At 31.7% G+C, this 18806-nt stretch overlaps 6 protein-coding genes across 11 annotated transcripts in view; 3 read left to right on the plus strand and 3 right to left on the minus strand.

Annotated features, from left to right (window-relative positions):
• LOC144471622 (uncharacterized) overlaps window positions 1-4997 on the minus strand; it is a 111988-nt gene extending 106991 nt beyond the window's left edge. Inside the window, exons 1-4 of the mRNA XM_078183844.1 lie at window positions 4295-4997; window positions 546-655; window positions 266-468; window positions 1-189 (exon numbers count right to left, since the gene is read on the minus strand). Of these exons, the coding sequence (XP_078039970.1) occupies window positions 1-189; window positions 266-468; window positions 546-655; window positions 4295-4473 (681 nt within the window). The 5' untranslated portion in view covers window positions 4474-4997. The remainder of the gene's footprint in view (window positions 190-265; window positions 469-545; window positions 656-4294) is intronic.
• Window positions 1166-1956, plus strand: LOC144471628 (uncharacterized; the record flags this gene model as incomplete). The annotated part of the gene is made up of 1 exon (XM_078183851.1): window positions 1166-1956. A coding segment is annotated over one exon (606 nt), but the record flags the coding sequence as incomplete, so codon positions are not given.
• Window positions 4998-5810: 813 nt separating the features above from the next.
• On the minus strand, window positions 5811-7468 carry LOC144471624 (synaptic plasticity regulator PANTS). 3 transcript variants are annotated; one of them, XM_078183848.1, is made up of 4 exons: window positions 7363-7468; window positions 6467-6657; window positions 6191-6355; window positions 5811-6113 (listed from the first exon to the last, which is right to left on the minus strand). In XM_078183848.1, exons 2-4 carry the CDS (start codon window positions 6617-6619, stop codon window positions 5901-5903), a joined length of 531 nt encoding a protein of 176 aa, XP_078039974.1. In that variant the 5' UTR covers window positions 6620-6657; window positions 7363-7468; the 3' UTR covers window positions 5811-5900. The 3 variants fall into 3 exon arrangements, with proteins under 3 accessions (XP_078039974.1, XP_078039973.1, XP_078039972.1); XM_078183847.1 differs by lacking the exon at window positions 7363-7468 and adding an exon at window positions 6776-7074; XM_078183846.1 differs by lacking the exon at window positions 7363-7468 and adding an exon at window positions 7083-7249 and having other exon boundaries at window positions 5812-6113.
• Window positions 7469-7943: 475 nt separating this feature from the next.
• Bcl7-like (chromatin remodeling complex subunit BCL7B-like protein) lies at window positions 7944-10534 on the plus strand. Its single transcript, XM_078182316.1, has 4 exons — window positions 7944-8421; window positions 8689-8764; window positions 8821-8926; window positions 9011-10534. Exons 1-4 carry the CDS (start codon window positions 8330-8332, stop codon window positions 9127-9129), a joined length of 393 nt encoding a protein of 130 aa, XP_078038442.1. The 5' UTR covers window positions 7944-8329; the 3' UTR covers window positions 9130-10534.
• Window positions 9781-15868, minus strand: Sni (SDR family oxidoreductase sniffer). The gene is made up of 5 exons (XM_078182315.1): window positions 15738-15868; window positions 14993-15044; window positions 11261-11451; window positions 10933-11085; window positions 9781-10613 (listed from the first exon to the last, which is right to left on the minus strand). The coding sequence occupies exons 1-5, from the start codon at window positions 15861-15863 to the stop codon at window positions 10389-10391; spliced, it is 747 nt and encodes a 248-aa protein (XP_078038441.1). The 5' UTR covers window positions 15864-15868; the 3' UTR covers window positions 9781-10388.
• On the plus strand, window positions 12562-18806 carry Trxr1 (Thioredoxin reductase 1). Of its 4 annotated transcripts, XM_078182312.1 has the most exons (9): window positions 12562-12644; window positions 13368-13527; window positions 16466-16689; window positions 16761-16891; window positions 16981-17210; window positions 17295-17509; window positions 17582-17764; window positions 17902-18260; window positions 18338-18806. In XM_078182312.1, the coding sequence occupies exons 2-9, from the start codon at window positions 13380-13382 to the stop codon at window positions 18465-18467; spliced, it is 1620 nt and encodes a 539-aa protein (XP_078038438.1). In that variant the 5' UTR covers window positions 12562-12644; window positions 13368-13379; the 3' UTR covers window positions 18468-18806. The 4 variants fall into 4 exon arrangements, with proteins under 4 accessions (XP_078038438.1, XP_078038437.1, XP_078038440.1 ...); XM_078182311.1 differs by lacking the exon at window positions 12562-12644 and having other exon boundaries at window positions 13236-13527; XM_078182314.1 differs by lacking the exons at window positions 12562-12644; window positions 13368-13527 and adding an exon at window positions 15464-15664.

Below are 18806 nucleotides of genomic sequence, written 5' to 3' on the forward strand. Positions count from 1 at the left end.
TTGTGTTTTAGATTTCTCTATAAATTGTGTATCTGTAGTAATAAAAGCATCATGCAAGGCACGCTCTGGATCAGTAGGATAGTGTCTGCTTTCTGCTAAATACTGATGAAGATGTGAAGCACAATATACAGCTGCATCTTCTCCTGCATGTCCATCAAATACTGCATAATAATTTGCTACGGAGTCATCCTAAAATTTAAAAATTCATTTCTAAATTCACTTCTATTTTTACATAGCATAATAAAAAAATTCAGTATATACATACCTCAATACCAAAAGTAGCATGTAAATCATGCAAAACTACATAGCGATCCTCCATTTTTCTTCTAAAATTTTTATGTCCACCAGCTACTACTTGTGGCAATGGTGTAGGTGGAGGTAGCACTAATGGTAATCGAATTAAGAAACGATAACATATTGTATTAACTTTGCTAGTAACGGCTTGCATTAATTTCAGTGAGGTATATGCTGTAAAAAATTATACTGATTAAAAGAGATACTATTTAAAAGAAACTGAATGAAAAATTTATGGCTAAGTGACATACTTTTCTCTTGTGCTTTGTATCCACAGTCTTCTGCTTGTTTTTTGCACATGGATTTGATTTCCTGTATTACTTGATGAAGCAAGTGTGCTTGCAAGCTTGGTGGACATTGCCTAAAATAGAGTAATATTCTTTGAATTCACAAATGTTTTCAAAAATTGTACAATAATTATCAATAGCATACACTATGTAAAATATTATTCAATATAGCAAACTTCACATTCTAAGAACTACTGTGAATATAGAAAACGATAAAATAACCAAAATTAGATGCTTGATGACAAAAAGCATTTGTAAAATTTTGGAATTTTATTTCCTGTGTGCAAAATTGTATTAATATAGAAGCATGGATTTTTCGTTACGAAATTCTCTCAATCGTAAGTAAGGAAATAGTTTAAAATTGATTGGTATAATTATTAATTGTTTATTAATTAATTATAATTTTGATAAACATAAAAATTCTGAAACTGGTAATTTAGTTTTACAGATTGGTATTTGTTTCGTATTGATAAATAATTTTATATATAAATAGAATTATTTCAGTCACCTTATTTTTCAATCGTATGAAACATTAAAATTTTATATAACATTGTGTTTTTAATAAAAACTCATTTTAGAAATAATCTTTTACCCTTCAAGAATTCTTATATTCATTGTCCCGACAATTATGTTCCGCCTATACATATGGTACTGCTCAATTATACACACGAATAGTTAAGTCATGTTCGAGCAAATCAAATGATACACTCGATGGACGTAGTTTGATCACCTGCAGCAGTGAAACAATATTTGCGAGCAATGTACCCCTACTTCCGGCAATTTATAAGATAACATATCGCTATTTAGATATAAAGGACCTGTGGAGAGGAGAAGTAACTCAGAAACGCAGTTTGCCGCGAGAACAAAGAGATTGTGCTTTGAGCAAATATTCGAGTCAATTGAATCCCGAAGCTTTCGAGTTTGCAAGCGATAGAACGACAATTCAAGGGGAAAACTTGTTGCAGTCTTTAGAAAAAGGAAGTCTCGAAGAAGATTCTAGCCAGTCTACATCGCTGATGCTAAAACATTGTCAACTGAACCAAGAAATGGAACCGATTGTCGGCAGTTACCAACACGAGTACAACGAAAATTTCGACGTGCATTTGAAGGCTGCGGATATGTTGAAATTAGCTAATGAAAATGGTTGTGGTACACCATACGACGGCAGCAAAAACAAGTACGACCTATGAAAGTAGAAATACGACTTTTGGTCTCGATTTTGAGCACCAATTTATTCTCTTACATTATACAGTTTTTTGGAAGATTTATTTCATTGGAGTCTGCTGGTAAAGGAATTTTAATTTGTTTATACACGTAGCGTGTACGATTTATTGTTCATTTTGATTTATTGAATAAAGGTTTAATATATCGATAATCTTGTTTATTTTTGACCTCTTACTTTGCCTAATATTCTATCATAGACATAACTGACGAGGAAACTTGAATTATTCTTACTAGGTTGAGTCATAAATAATTCCTAGAAAGGAAGTCAAATAATGCATTTGTCCTAATAACTCACACTCGAACTATCTAATAAATATAGCGCATAGGATATAATTATTCTTTAGTTAGAATGGATATCCTAAGTTTGCGACATCGTTCCTCTCCTCTTATTTACCATTAGTTGATACATTAAAGTTAACAAATTGGAATATAATTATTGATAGAAAAAATCTATATCAAGTGTTCAACTTGCGTTTATACTAAAATATCACATTTAAATTTATATCTTTCATTTAGATCGACTATCGTGATAAATTATACGAGCTATCGATAATGCGATTGGAAAGGATTAAAATCTAATCTGCTTTAAATACTGAATTTCATTGTACTTGACATTTAAAAGTCCGTTAGCTGTGCAAGGACAATGCGTATTTATGTCTTTGTCATTTTGTATTTACGCGGGTACCATCTGTTTTTGTGTAGAGTGTTATTATATAGAAAAGAACATGTATATGTATGTATCTATACATAGTCTAGTGACAGTTTTAGTCGGTCCAGTTGTCAACAAAGTGATACGGAAGTATGACGTTACAGAGAACGTTCTTTTGGTATGTTCCATTTACATCTCCGTTTCGCGTTCATATGACTTTTCGCAAAGCTGGAGAGACACTTCAAAGGATTGCAGCGGAACACACGCACGCGGCTTAGAAATCAAAGAATATTCTTTCCATACTTTATTCTTAAACATAAAAACGATAAAACGTATACAGAGAATGTTAAACAAAATTGTATGAACGATTGAACAATACTATGCCAATGACTAATAATAACTAATCACTTTTCGTAACCGCTCTAATGATACTGCATACAGATTGATTACTGAAACTTGGTACAATACATGGAAATAATAACATTAATTATAAATTGATATACTTGACTTAATTAGAGCAATTACATTTCTCGTAACAATCTTCCCCATTATCAATTAATTACAACTGATAATTATGATTCACCTCTTACAAGTATTAAAAATATTTTAGCATTTAATCCCTTTCGATTAAAGTGCGGGATATCCTTAGCAACTTTATGTTTACTGTTCTACAGTAACATAAACTTATAAAAATATAGAAAATAATTGATTCAACATAAATTCTTCAGTGAAAACGAACAAAATTAATATCTCCGAAAATATTTTAAAGAAAGAAACTATTTTATTTTTATATCTCAGCATTATATATATTAATGCGTCATCCCCTATTTACAGTAACCTTCGAAAACACTGCATAGTAGTCATTCCTGGCCAAAATTCAATTTTTCAATTGCAACTTCACAATAAAATTCTCTCTTTTAATGAATCAACAATTTTCCGAATATTCGAGATTACTCATCATTATCCTTTTTCACATGATATTTTTATCAGATATGGTACTATAAAGATACAATCATGAATATTTAATTTAATTTTATGATATAATAATGTATGTTAACAATGTATGCAAAAAATTATATGGAATAGTAATTGTCTTTCATTCAATAATTCACGATAAATCGTCAAATTATACATAAAAATTAGATTTGTGTTAGAAAGTTATAAATGCAAATATATATTTAATTTCTATCACAAATAATCACTTTTTGGACCACTGGAGACTGGTCAAGTAAAATACCTTTACTTTAAATACTTTGCACAATTTTTATAATATTATATATTTTTCAAGGCGATAAAGGCTATAATGTTTCTATACTTTGTTTAACTGTCCCGTTGTTCTTTCGTGATTTTCAATTCTATTGATAAAATTTGAAACGCACTAATCGAATGACAAAAGGATGACATGCAGAACAAAACAAAGGCTCTGTAAAAACTATCTACAGTTACCAGAGAAAAAGGCTGCGGATCGATCGTAAACGTTCCTACTGTAATTTAGAGCGTGTGCCCCGCCTTCTTTTATTGTTTGTCACGTGTTACGCGAGATGACAAATGTGGATAAACAATGACTATATCGTCGTTGTACAAGATAAAAATAAACTCTTGGTTAATCAAACACGAGTAAATATGTTATTTCTATTCAGAATCACAGATGATATAATGACGTTATTTGATCGAAAATATGAGTATTACTCAAGATCGTTAGTTTAAGAGAACAGTGTGGTGTTTATTGACGTTCGACGCCACCGGCTGCAACGAAAACTATCAACAAATAAACACGACCGACGTCCACCCACGCGTTCGCACAATACAGATATCGTTATTTGAAAGACCATTTACTTACAATTGGTTGAGGTACTGTAGAGTCACGTTAATGATCTCACCGACGATCTCGGCGTCTGTCACACTGTACGAACTCACTGTGACGGGCAGCTGATCGTTCGGATCCACCTTGTTGATGAATTCCATGAAAAAATGGTTATATGCCTCGATGGAATCGGCATCGATGCAATCTTCCGCCATGGTTTACTATCCCCGTGAAAAGACAAATTGACGAACACACGCACTTTTCCTCTGCACAAAGAGCACAACCCTTCACTGCAGGACAGCAACTCTAACCGCTTCACGGAGAAGACGTTAAACACGATACAATTCGGTGAGTATATCTTGACGAGTTAGATTACCGCACACGGAAACACTAGAACGGAAGTAAGAGAGAGAGAATGTGTATGTGCGTACGTATTTGTATATATGTTTTTCGATTACAGATCAAAACTGCCGGTTTCTTTTATAATCGTGCTGTAATCAATCTAATCGGTGATAGGTGATATTTGTATTTAGGTTACGTCACTCGCTCAACATCGCGTAAGCACGTAACACTACAGGCTCGATAGAACGACGCGTTCCTCTGGTGTGTGTTTCTTAGAGAAGTGGGGAGGATTTGCCGCGACGTTTAAAACACTATCTCTCCCGCTTCTTTAAGTCCGGCGTCGCTTTTTACCTTTCCTTTTACCACTGGCCACTTGCGGATTGACTTTCGTAACGGAAGAAAAGTGCGTAACGGAATTCACCGAGTGCTATACTGCGCATGTCCGACACGGAGCTTTGCGTTCGTTGTTTCGGATACATGGAATGTACATATGTACTACACGCTCACCACCTACTCTTCTTTATTACTCGCAATTGTTATTATTCTTCGCACGAACTAGCACCAGTGTGTATTTTCTTTTTATGATCTTTCCTTTCGGATTTCTTGATTGCACTGATTATACGTTTATGCACAATTTATCGACACGCAGCTTTTGAATTTCTAGAAAAAAAGCCGCGTCGAGTTCCGATTTAAAATTCATTTATAACTTTATCCATTGTCCAACTTCAATTTTAATGTCGTTTTATAGATTTCTTACCTATTTCTTGATCCTATCAAATTTTATCGAATAGCTAACTATGAACTTTATAATATGTTGCACCCAATTTAGCTTGTAGCGTTAAGGAATTCCTGCCATATGAATACGACGTTCTTAAAATATTGACTAAACTGTGAAATCATTTTCTATTCAAAACTTTGAAATATATTTCTTTTATTTCTTCATAAAAAAACTATCATAATAAAAGTTTGTAATTCTTTTAATTTTTCGTATGCATTCATATTTATATGATTTTTCAGTTGATAAAATCATAACCTACATCTATAAATATATAAATTGGTATCAAAGTTTTTACTCGGCAACATGAAGACAAATTACCTTATTATATTCCTTCAAAATATTTTTCTTCAAATTATTTGTATTATAGATTTCATTTTGCTTAATATTATTACGTTTAGTAATAATAAAATGAAATGATTAGAACATATTTTTTAAACAATTTATTAATTAAATTATCCCAGCTGCAATATGTACAAAGTTACTACATGTTCCTACTGTAGTATTTATTTACTAAATTGACTTTTATGATATAGTACAAGATTTCAATTTTTTATATTCTTCTTCTATTTTATCTGTATTTGCCAGATATGAATTTTCAGCTTTACGTTGTAACCACTCAGGTAATGGTGCATTCCAGTCTTCTGGTGGTTTGTCCCTCCTTTCCCAGACATTATTCGCGTAATGAGCTTGTAGCCTAGTCATCCTACGGTTTTTTTCACTGTCTATTAAGTTTCCCTATGTATACAAAAATATATTTCCTTTAAATATTACAATTACAAAACAATAGAACACAACCAAAATATTTTACATACAAATGCCTTTTCAGATTTATATTTTTCCCAAATGTAACAATTGTTATAGTCAGTTTTCCATTGTGTGCAGTCAATTGATTCTCCAAATACAAAGTATTGATGAAACCGTGCTCTTATACTTTTACAATCCTTATATTCTTCTTTATATATTTCACATGGTTTTATCTAAAACATACAACATATTAATTCATGATTTTCTAGTGAATAACGATTTGTCAGTTTCACAGAAATGGAACTCTATAATTCATTGAGAAACACTCAGTAACAGAATTATACCATCCATTCCAGATCGTGTCCTGTTTCTTCATTAGATTGGTCTTTTTCTTTATCAGCACTGCCATTTTCTTCATTAGATTTTACATTTTCATTATCAGATTTGTCTTTTACTTCTGCCAACATTGGCTCACTAGTTCTATTTATCTCAGGCATTTTTGTCGGTTTTACAACAGGTTAGGGTTTACTTTTCCCTGAATTGCAATGAAAGTAATAATTTATAAGTATAATAACTAATGAATTTTGAACATTTAAAAAGTATAAGAATATTATAATTTTAAATGCTTTGGGTATTTATAAATTGTTAATTACGAATATGTAACAAAATGCCGTCTACGAGGGAGTTCATCTTCTTTACGTAAGGAACAACATGATCTGATGTGAAAATTCACAATCTATTTTTTTTTATGTAACTCAAAGGTGCACGCACAAAAATAATGTTTTGATTTAAACTATTTAATTAAGATTTATGAATTTTAATTTTAATGTTATTAAATATTTAACTATTAAATAACATATATGTATAATTAATTCCCCGTAGAGACGACTTCGATATGTGGGTCCTAAAATTGTGACTTATAAGTATAATTCTGATGTTTATGTAAAAAATTCCACCAACAGTATAATAATAAGAGGTGGTCCACCGCCATTCCCACTCCTGTGATCTTATTGAAGCAATTCTGGTTTTCCGGTTTTATGGTTTTGCTCGTTGGCTACTCTAGTGAAGATAAGATCTTACTGATAAAAGCAGGTGATGTGTGGTATCACGCATATACACTGCAGACGAAGTACATGTTGCTTAAAATAATCTGTCACGTACGCACGTGTATCTATTACATATGATTTATCACGGTGTAAATGTACCAATAAATGAAATCCATACAATTATTTATTATTACCTTTATGAATGAATAAATTTCATTATTGCGTAAATGAAAATGTAACGTATTAATATGACTCAGGTTTTCCTCAATTTTTCTAATTCTCTTAGCTTTTGCCGCATCCCTACCATTTTACTGCGTATCCAATCCACAATGAATCCTGTTTTAGTATTGAATTATCAACCAATCAGAGGAAAGTAATTCGAATCTTGTTCTCGCTAACGAAACGCGCTGCGGCTGAAGAATTTGATAAAAACTTGAGTATTAATATACTTTGTACATCATAAAATCAAAACAGATAAAAATCCTAATGTAATCGAGTAAATTTTTATTTTTATGTTATTTCTGTGATATAATTTACATCAAGGAATATTTACTGAAACAAAACGTTCAGTTTTCATAAATAGTTTATGAATATTGTTCAATTTATTCGTATAGTCCATTTTTCCGTTGTTTCATACTTTGTACGATCCAATTACTAAATATTTCAACCAATAGGAAAAATACGAGTGTTCAATGTCCAATCAGACATGCATTTCGTCCACATACCAACTTGTGAGTCTGCGTATTCAGTAATTTGTAACACTGATGTTCATGTTATCGCAACTATACAATATTACACATTTTAACTTTTATTAATAATAGTTACTATCTTAGTAACATCCGTAATTACTGTGCATTCCTTGTACATATACTTTAATTGAATGAAAATGGCCAAATTTCTTGTGTACATATTGTAATTTGAATGTGTGTACTGCAGTTATTGAGTGTCACTGGTTTCCGCCATTCCCTCCGCACCCCTTTGAACTATCCCAGACGTATTATCTTGTTATGATTGTAGTTTCCGTTCTTAGCTTAAACCCGAAGACGTTTACGACTATACTGTCGAAATTCGCGACTGCTGTCAGTTTCCTAACCTCTTCACCGACGAATGTCCCGGTGTTTCGTGTTGTGTTCAATTAATAGTGATTTATAACCACATAACATGATGTCGCGGTCAGTACGTGCAGAGACTCGTAGTCGTGCCAAGGATGATATTAAGCGTGTAATGCAAGTTGTTGACAAAGTTCGCCATTGGTAAATCTTTTAAACATAAAGAAAATATGTAAAAAAAAAAGAAAATATTGGGTATTTACAATAAATTCAAGTTTTCATTACTTGCAGATTTAGTACAAATTTTATATTACACATGTCGATTGTAAACAAACCTCTAGTTCTAAAAAGTTTCATGTGTGTTTTTGAATAGTAGTGTTTTATGTTTGCTTTTCTAATAACAGTAAAAAAGGTGTCTGTTGTTTTAATATTGATCTAGAAGATGTGTTTCTCATGTGTTCTCTTTTATAGGGAGAAAAAATGGGTCACGATAGGAGAAACAACTATGAAGATCTATAAGTGGGTGCCCATTTCAACACTTGATCAGGTGGGTGTATTTGTCGTGAATGCAAGAATTAGAATTGAAGATGTCCTGTTTTTTAGAAGAAGAAAGGAAAGACAGTTGCAGACAAAGAAAATGGTTTGCCAAGGAAAAGTGGACTAGATTCTTCAAATTCTAACTTTGGACTTACAGAAGACTCTAATACATGTAAGTTAAACTGTATTAGTACATAAAGCATTTGTTATTATTGATCAGAAATTATAATAAAAACAATATCTTTTAATATCTTAGGTTTCTCAACAGTTAGTGATTCTCAAGGGTTAACAGATTTCTCTGCACACTTGGGATTTTCAGAAGATTCGAATTCACAAAATAGTGAACCAACATCTAAAAGGTTAAAGACTGATTAAAATTTATTCTGTAACTGTTATTTGGAAACTGAGGTATTTAGGAAATCATTTACATCTTTTACAAATTTGCACCTGATGAAATTATCTTTAATCATAATCGTCACTGGATACATTAAAAACATTTTATTTCATTTTTTATTCTATTTCATGTTCAGTTATAACTCTTACATACTGAAAAACAAATACTTTTACGATATTGATTATTTTTTTATACATGCATTTGTTACAAATTTTCATATTTCAATTTAGAATCTAAAATTAATAATAGTGCATTATAACATTTATGTTGAATGATCACTCTGTTTGGGAGAAAGTAAAGGACATGCAAGATCTCAATACTCAAACAGTACGTGTATTCTTAATAATCTTTGTGTCATCGCAGTATTAGTTCATTTTTGAGATACATGTAACATTTTTATTTACTGAATAGGTACATAAAAAAAATGATTGCAATTCATTGTAATCATAAAAATGTACAATAGATAATGGTACATTTATTTTTGCTGTAAAATAGTATCTCAAAAGACTTATATATATATATACTATTACATTTATCTGTAATGTATTTATACTTCTACACATGATGATATGTTCAATAATTTCTGGTAATTGACAATGGTTGTACATAATTGAGATATCAGTTTTTTGCAATTTAATATACTAGGACAAATTTGCATTCCTTCAGATTATGTTATAGCACCGTGTCATGTACAAAATAGGCTTTGACATTTACAAATAAAACAATATAATTACGAACGTTTCACTTTATGTTTATGCAAATTTTCTAAAATGAATAAGAAGACTGTTCATGAAGCCATAACTGTCTTTATTTCTTTTGAGAATAATTATACTTAACATTTATAACGCTGCAACATCTGTGTGTGTTTTGAAATAAAAATATTACATAAAGTAGATATAGCTTCTATATTATAGCACTGTATGAATTTTTATTTAATTTAACATTTTCCATTTATTATAGGTTGTGTACAAAGAGTATTTAATTGTGATGTAGAATTTATTATCCTTATTATGATATTCATTTTTGTCAAAATTTTTGTTTAACACAGTATATCTATTTAATACAGTACAAAATATTTGCATTTAATGTAAACAAAGAGATTAAAATTATGTTAAGTTGTACAGATTTCTTAGAAGAGAATGTTTATATAAAAATGTAAAATAAAGAATAACTCTACATAAAATATCGTCTATAGCTTTTATAGTATTTATAAGTTTCAACAGTTAGATATTTTCAACAGTTACCACGATAACATTTTTCCGTCGTGTTGAATGAAACAGCCTGTATGTTCTTCAGTTAACGTGCCTAATGTGTTCAGAATATTATTTATACTGGTGTCAATATCCATTGGTGCATTGGGCCCACCCATATTTGTACGCACCCATCCTGGATGTAAGGAAATTACTAGAATTCCATCATCCTTGAAATCAACACTCATTGACTTTGTTGCTGCATTGAGAGCTGCCTAAAAATTAAATAATGTTTACTAGTATCAAATGATTTTTTTAACCTTTAGATAGCTGGTACTTTTCCATTAAAGACTTAAATTCTTTCACAGAATACTCATAAACTTGCAGAGTTGCAAGCCGGCTATCTAAAGGCTAAAATATCTGATTATACAGAATAATATGTAAGAAGCATAAGATCAGAACATTACTTTCATTAAGGAAATAAATAGAATGAGACAAATAATTGTCATATGTTAAAAAATTTTGTTTTCATTTTGAATTTATACAATTGAATATTATGATTAACATAAACTATTTAAAATCAATAAATATTACCTTGCTACATCTATAAGGATAAAATCCACCTGTGGTGTTTTCTGTAATGCTTCCAAGGACAGAGCTCATGTTAATAACAGCAGACCTGTTGGTACTCATTTTTGTCTTGTCATTGCATTTGTTAGCTGCTACTTTTAGTAATGGTAAAACAGCCTTAACATTTATAAAATTTGTACATATATATAAATTGTAAGAGATCATAATTTGAGATTGATTAAACAATATCTCCAAAATTATTTAACACTTTTAATAATTTAATATTTTGTTAAATCAAGTCACTTATCCTTATTTTATATTTTTATCGTGTAGTTTTATGAAATACACTTACTTTCGTTAGCATAAGTGGCACCACCACATTTATAAAAAACGATTCTGTAACTTGTTTTTCTTTTACAAGACCGAGTCTTGTGAATTTCGGGCTGAATCCAGCATTGTTGAACAAAACATTCAGTCCATCAGAATTTACCTTCTCTTTAACAGTTTTTACTATTTTGTCATAATCTTCTGGGTCTGTAAAATCTTTAAACAAATAAGATAAATGTTAGTATAAGTAAGTATAATGATATCTCAAAATTTTAATCTTCGATGCTTTAAAAGCGATTAAAATTGTATTTTTTTTGTAAAAAATTAATTATTAAATGTAGCAATTATTTTGTTAACACATTTACTAATACTCATTAAAATTTTGTTTGGTAGTAAGGAATATTTAGGTATACTCTTTTATGATCGTTAAATTATTTAAAATTTATTTATATATGAGAATATAATTTTTAAATTTTACGTCATTAGTGACCGTTCCGAATGGAAAGTAGTTAAAAAATGAAAATGATACTGTAACGAATCTTTATTCATTCATTCATTTTATCTTGTCTTATTAACAGATCTTTTATTTAATTTATATATACAAACTACTTATTCCTACTAAATAAAATTGTTCACTGTCAGTGTGATTTTTAATTTATTTTCGGTTAAATTGGTAATAGCATCAAATTGCAGTGGAATCGACTACAATTTAAATTTATATAAGTGTTATACTTAAAAATTAAAAAAAGAGATTTGTGTATTTTGTGTCGCTCATTTGAATATTTCGGTGACTGACCGAGCAGTAATTTAGAACGAAGGGGATTTACTTCACAGAGATTGGAAGGTGTCGCCACCAAGGGAATTAACATTATACTTCCGGTAACTCAAGAGGCGGTCTTTTCAGTTGTTTTTAGCTAATACGGGGAACGCCTTTTAAAGATTTCAGAAGTATGTTTAGGGAGTAGAAATCTTTACCTTTAACAAATACAACACGATTTATAATTATACTGTTTCGCATTATTTACCGAAAACAGCGTCGAAAAAGTTCAGCGTTTAAAGTGTTTAACGTTTAAAATGAAAGTTACAAACGTTTATTACATTTTAAAATCGATTTAAAAAGATAAATTGGAAGAAAGTAGCGAGTTATTTTTCTTAAGAATTCATAAATTATTTCGAGGAATCGTTTTTATAGTCACTTTCCGAATTATGTTATTTTATGTACAGAGTAACCTAGTCAAAGATTGTAGTGCATTGCTTATAGTATATTTACATTGAACATTCTGCTTTGGCACTTATAGACCCGCTGCTAATCGATACAACAAAGTTTTTCATATCGCGGCAACGTGAGCAATGTGTCACTTCTACTTTCGTTTCATTTTATTAAAATCGACAGTGTTTAAATAGGTTTGGTAAGTTACGATATGATTCTTCATTAATTACTTCGCTGTCATCTGTCATTCAGCGTCCGTAAATAATTGATCACATGGTAGTAGCTTTATCTTTTTGCACCCATCTTATCGCAAGAGATTAATACAGATGTCACAGAAGATTGCGGGAATACATTCTTTGTTACATAAAATACAATATACAATTTAACTTTATAAAATTTATGATTGCGATGTCCACGGTCATCTAGTCCGACACTTGCTATTACAGTAAGACACAATATTATTATTTATTTTGTCGTAGCGATCATTAAATATTACCAATTAATGTCGATTACTTTGAATTTTTCTACAATAACAATTTTCATATTTTAAATTTCTCAAAAATTGTTTTAAAATACTTTTAAAATAAAGTTAAAGTCTAATATCCAGAATGTGTATTGCGCTTCCCCTTTCTTAACGTTTTTCATTTTACAATTTCCGGAACTGCTCACGGGTAGAAGTATCATATTTTTCTAATAAACTGTCTCGAGCGTACTACATAATTCAAGGTTGAAGTAAACAGCACTCTGTCCATTAGAAACGCTAGTACACTTGCTATCAGAAAGAAAATCAACACGTATCGATTGGAGCTGCCTCACTGAAATTTTACCCACTTTTCCGATATTAATCGCAATTATAGCAATGGGATTCTTTGCTCGTGTGAATCAGTAGTGAACAATCTCATCGTGGAAAACATTTGCGCAGGATTCTCGCATCATGAAATCACGTAGCTCGAAGAAGAAGAGATCTTGGTGTTTTAGCTGCCGAGAAGAACCGCAAACCGAGGATTCAGATTTCAGTGATCAGGAAGTGAAAGATCGTGCGACTGTTTTGAACGAAAATTTCGAAAAACGAGAAAGTGTGGGTAAGCGCTATAGAATAATATTGCTGTAATATAATTTCATCATTTCCCCAAATGTGCAAAATATACATATATGGACGATTCAAAAGTACATCTTCGTCATCTTTTTCACAAGATCTTTCGATCGATAAATCAATACAGTCGATTTCTTCATAAACAATTAATAGATAGCAGCACCTGCATTGTCCATAGATTAATTAAACGAAATAAAATTATAGAAAAAGGTAGAAATAAAAAAATTAAATATTAACATTAATTTTTTTGTATAATTATAATAAAAATTGTACTTTGCAATATCCTTATTTTCTTAATTATAAGATTAACGTATTTACACTGATTGACTTCTAGGCCGTCCATAGACCAAACACATAATATGTGTTACTGCATCAGTGCACAATGTTAATTGCACTAGCGATTAACATTTTTATAATAGCTATCTCCACTATCAAGTATTTCGATAATTACAAATTCTATCATTACGTAAATAGAAATTTTCGAATCCAATACGAAATATTCTCTTAGCGTATGTACCCATTATTTATTTACACTTGAATATAATTAAAAATATTTTCGTGTAATGTTCCTTCATTATGATATATGTACGTATCACGTTTCGTAATAAATCGAGTATTTTATATCAGTAAAAAATAACTGTTTTTTTTTCATAATGATCTTTTAACTGTGCATTCTTATTGTAAATATATTTACATTGTAAATGATAAGAAATGATGTTTGTCTACTTAAGGCTGCTCATTCTCTTTAATGTTATAGCTAAATATTTTTTCTTACTCCATTGATATTAAAAATTATTTTTCGTTATATAAATTCAGTGAAACAATTATCTTTATAAAAATGGTGCGAACTCGATTCAAATTTCCCGTATCATTGTCTATTCATCGAATTCTATTTTCACGTAGCTCTCTTTACTGAAACGTACATACTGCATTTTTTGAGAATGTATTTAAATATTTATGAAACCCGTTTGCTTCTTTGGAAATTTTTATTGCTAGATTACGATCGGTCAAACAGATGTAAATGTAATATTGTGCGTAAAAATTTATATAAACGCACGTATGTTACAAAAGCTGGACTAATTGAATTTTTAACGGAGATAGTTATAGTATATTAATATGTCCTAATTAAAAAGAATGAAGTGTTGAACAATCCGAAACGCAATCAATCATCCAATCTGTAATAACCTATCGTATGCTTATTATTGTTTTGTATTAAAAATGTTATAATAAAGAAATATTCGCAAACAATGGTATATTAAAAACGTATTTAAAAATGTACTCATTTTTCAGTTTTGTTTAAATTATGTATCTATAGATTTCGTTAATAATATAGAATGCACAGCATCGATCACTAAACTGTTAATACTACAGATTACTCTATACGATAAAGTCGTTAATCTAAGTATTCTACTCGAAACTATTTATCAAACTATTTATCGTGTTATCATACCTACCTGTTTCGATGATATGGACATTTTTCGATACCTCGGCTATTGCTGTTAATTCCTGGAAAAATAATGATTTTTCTCGTCATAGTCAAGAAGCTGCTTTAGAATGTTCTGGGTTCCATCAATTAAATTTTAACGGGTACAAGTCCTTGAAATTATCGAACTTACGAATGATGCAAGGAATCTATGAATTATTCAGGAACAATGTATGTGTTAGATCGAAACTGTAAATTATGGTTGTAAAAACACGAAAATCTAAAAGTCGTTCGAATAAGAAAGATACATCTTATACCATCAATAATAGTTTTCATGAGAGTCGATCGGTAAGAAATTTGAAATCGGAATAGTGCCGGTGAACCGGTTTCTAAAGCCCGTTCTATAACGAAATCCGCGATGACTTGCATGCCACCAGGTACTTGCGTAATCGAACAGCGCGCATTCTATGAGTCACTATAAATCGCACTTAAAACTCGCGTGCTTGTAGCAATCGTATAACAGATGGCGGTGAATGAACGAAGTCGGCGTCAGTTCGCTCTTGTCTTTCAGTAACAAGAAATCGTGCAGTTCTATCGTGTCGAGTTGTTAACGTTTTCCAGAAGGAAGTCCTATTTAATTCGTAGCATTTTTCTTTAGGGTGGATTAAATATCAGTAGTGACTGACAACAATGGCACCGATTGGTAAGTGCAACTTGCGAAACATAACCGGTCGTTGCGCAATGTCTTTTTTAATTTAGTTTACGGCTAATCTTACCCGTGCTTTATTCACGTCTCGGCAAGTCGCGAAAATATTCTGTGGCGGTTGCGGCAGACTCGTTAAGTGTTTCACCAAACCCAGACCCAAACCGCGGTTACAACCAGTGATCAGGATCGACTTCATCGTTGCTTGTGGTTTTGCTTCTTCGAAAGCGTTTTCGGCGAAATTTTCTAACAAGTGCGGTTCTCGTGTAATTTTCTCAACGTGTGTCGAAAAACACGAGTGTCATCGGGGTGACGTCACGTGGCCGTGATCGGCTTCGGCTCGCAAGAATCATGGCGACGTTAACACTGTTCGCGAGGCTTGTGTCATTTCGTTCGGCACATGCTAAATTGTCAGAGTTACCATGGTCCAGGTGTAGCAAGTTTCCGTATGGTCGAACCGCAATGGCTTGTTTGTGTAGTGAGTTTCGAGATTCACTGGTATCTATTTGCAAACGGAGCTTAAATTTCATTATTGATAGTAAACGAAATTGTTTTGTGTTCGCGACCGTATTCTACCGGCAAGGTTAAAATTGATCTAAGTGACTTAACTCAACTCATCGGTTGATTTAACAATTAGGTAGTCCGTATGTCGTTTGAAGAAGTATCTCGTTCGCATACCTTTTCGATCTACTTTTGTGGAAAGAGTAGTGTTGTTACATAACCTCTCTCTGTTTTCATTTGGTACTATAATAGTTTCTATTAGTAATATTATTACTAATATCCACTATTACTTTTTTTCAGCTGATCAAAAATTCACGTATGACTTACTAGTAATTGGTGGTGGATCTGGTGGATTAGCAGCAGCAAAAGAAGCAGTGAGTCTAGGTGCGACTGTTGCAGTTTTTGACTATGTAACACCATCGCCACAAGGTACAACATGGGGTCTGGGTGGTACTTGCGTGAATGTTGGTTGTATTCCAAAGAAATTGATGCATCAGGCTGCCTTACTTGGAGAAGCTGTCCATGTATGTTGTTTGGATTTTCTACAAGTTATCATACCAAAAACAGTTTGATCTTGTAATCTCAATGTTTTTAGGAAGCAACTTTCTATGGTTGGCAATTACCAGACCCAAAAACTATTACAAACAACTGGGAATCATTAAAAACTGCTGTTCAAAATCATGTAAAATCTGTAAATTGGGTAACACGTGTTGAACTTAGAACAAAGTAAGTGTTATTATTAAATCCTTATGTTTTGGCATGTATAAAATTTAAATTTCAGTTTCATTACAATGGTATTTTTATTCTTGTTACAGAAAAGTTGAATACATTAATGCACAAGGATATTTTAAGGATGAGCACACAGTGTGTGGAAAAATGAAGAATGGAGAGGAAAAAACATATACAGCAAAACATATTTTAATTGCAGTAGGTGGTAGACCAAAATACCCTGACATTCCTGGTGCATTAGAATACGGAATAAGCAGTGACGACATTTTTAGTTTAAATAAAGCTCCCGGGAAAACGCTCATCGTTGGTGCAGGATGTACCCTTTTATTTGTAGAAACTGCAATTATTACTTTTTTTTTTTTATATAAGCAATTATTTTTCTTAATAAGTAAATAAATAGATATTGGTTTGGAGTGTGCTGGATTTTTGAATGGTTTAGGATTTGATGCAACAGTAATGGTTCGTTCCATTATTTTGAGAGGTTTTGACCAGCAAATGGCAAATCTAGTTGCCGCAGAAATGGAAAGGCGCGGTATACATTTTATTTACCAGGCAAAACCGTCTAAAATTCAAAAGCAAGATGATGGCAGACTTCTTGTACATTGGATTGATAAGGTATGATGCCAAACAAATTCTGTCAAATAACTAAAGTCTACATAAAATTACCTAAATTAAAAATTATTTTAGGATGGACAATCTCATCAAGATGTTTACGATACTGTCCTCTTCGCTATTGGTCGCAGAGCACTTACCCAAGAATTGAAACCCGAAAATATAAATCTCAAACTTGTTGAAGATTCCGGAAAGATTGACGCAATAAATGAACAGACAAATGTTCCAAATGTATATGCTATTGGTGATGTTCTTCATGTAAGTTTACATTAGTTTTGTGTACGAGTTATTATAATAATTTTTTTCTGAATACGTTCAAAATATTCTATGTACAAAAGAAGACATTCCTTCAATAGTGAGGTAACTAATAATAATAAAATATATATGTATTCTAGAAAAAACCGGAATTAACACCTGTTGCTATACATGCTGGGCGATTGTTGGCAAGAAGATTATTTGGAAACTCGACTGAACAAATGGATTACGTGAACGTAGCAACAACAGTATTCAGTCCTCTTGAGTACGGCTGCGTTGGTCTCAGCGAAGAGGCTGCGACTGCAATTCACGGAGAGGATAAAATTGAAATTTACCATATGTATTACAAACCAACAGAATTCTTCATACCACAGAAAGATGTCTCCAATTGTTACCTTAAAGTAATTGCGCTTAGAGGCGGTGACGAGAGAGTGCTTGGCCTGCATTTTGTTGGTCCTCATGCAGGTGAAGTTATACAAGGCTTTTCTGCTGCTATGAAGTATGTATCAATATTTGAGAACATTTATTATTTTAATTGTTCATTTAATTATTTTAATTATTTATCATTTGTTTCAGATGTAATTTAACATTCCCAAAACTGAAAGAAACAGTTGGCATTCACCCAACAGTCGCAGAAGAATTTACCCGTGTAAACATTACCAAACGTTCAGGACTCGATCCTAAGCCGCAGAGCTGCTGTAGTTAAAGCGCGCATAATGTTAGGGTTGTTACTTAGATTATTGAATATTTAAGTACGATCGTCAGTAAACGTTCTATGTGCTGATCATTTGCCCTGAATCTACCGGAACGGGCTTCGAACCGAAAATATTTTTTTACCAAGGGTAAAATAGAAGGCTTCTGGATTTGTTACAGTATTTTGAACAAGAAATTGTAGAGCAATTTGCGACGCATGGCGTCATATAACTTATTGGCTTCCTTCGAAGCCTGCGATGTTATACTTATTGTAATTTTTATAAATGCCATTTTCCCGGTAACATATATTCCAATGTATACATCTGAAAGCAAATAAACAAACTTGAAAATA

The sequence above is a fragment of the Augochlora pura genome, chromosome 6 (genome assembly GCF_028453695.1).
Source record: "Augochlora pura isolate Apur16 chromosome 6, APUR_v2.2.1, whole genome shotgun sequence".
NCBI classification, from domain to species: Eukaryota; Metazoa; Arthropoda; class Insecta; order Hymenoptera; family Halictidae; genus Augochlora; species Augochlora pura.

Excerpts from the sequence above, each read along its gene's own strand:
- LOC144471624 (XM_078183848.1), bottom strand. The coding sequence starts at position 6,619 with ATGCCTGAGATAAATAGAACTAGTGAGCCAATGTTGGCAGAAGTAAAA. Across the intron at positions 6,356-6,466 it reads GACACGATCTGGAATGGATG|ATAAAACCATGTGAAATATA; the intron begins GTATAATTCTGT and ends TGTATGTTTTAG. Across the intron at positions 6,114-6,190 it reads ATAAATCTGAAAAGGCATTT|GGAAACTTAATAGACAGTGA; the intron begins GTATGTAAAATA and ends TTGTATACATAG.
- Bcl7-like (XM_078182316.1), top strand. The coding sequence starts at position 8,330 with ATGATGTCGCGGTCAGTACGTGCAGAGACTCGTAGTCGTGCCAAGGAT. Across the intron at positions 8,765-8,820 it reads CCATTTCAACACTTGATCAG|AAGAAGAAAGGAAAGACAGT; the intron begins GTGGGTGTATTT and ends CCTGTTTTTTAG. Across the intron at positions 8,927-9,010 it reads TACAGAAGACTCTAATACAT|GTTTCTCAACAGTTAGTGAT; the intron begins GTAAGTTAAACT and ends TTAATATCTTAG.
- Sni (XM_078182315.1), bottom strand. The coding sequence starts at position 15,863 with ATGAAGTCGATCCTGATCACTGGTTGTAACCGCGGTTTGGGTCTGGGT. Across the intron at positions 15,045-15,737 it reads GAGACGTGAATAAAGCACGG|GAATTAACAGCAATAGCCGA; the intron begins GTAAGATTAGCC and ends TTATTTTTCCAG. Across the intron at positions 10,614-10,932 it reads ATCCTTATAGATGTAGCAAG|GCAGCTCTCAATGCAGCAAC; the intron begins GTAATATTTATT and ends TTTAATTTTTAG.
- Trxr1 (XM_078182312.1), top strand. The coding sequence starts at position 13,380 with ATGAAATCACGTAGCTCGAAGAAGAAGAGATCTTGGTGTTTTAGCTGC. Across the intron at positions 16,892-16,980 it reads CGTGTTGAACTTAGAACAAA|AAAAGTTGAATACATTAATG; the intron begins GTAAGTGTTATT and ends TTCTTGTTACAG. Across the intron at positions 17,510-17,581 it reads TTGTACATTGGATTGATAAG|GATGGACAATCTCATCAAGA; the intron begins GTATGATGCCAA and ends AAATTATTTTAG.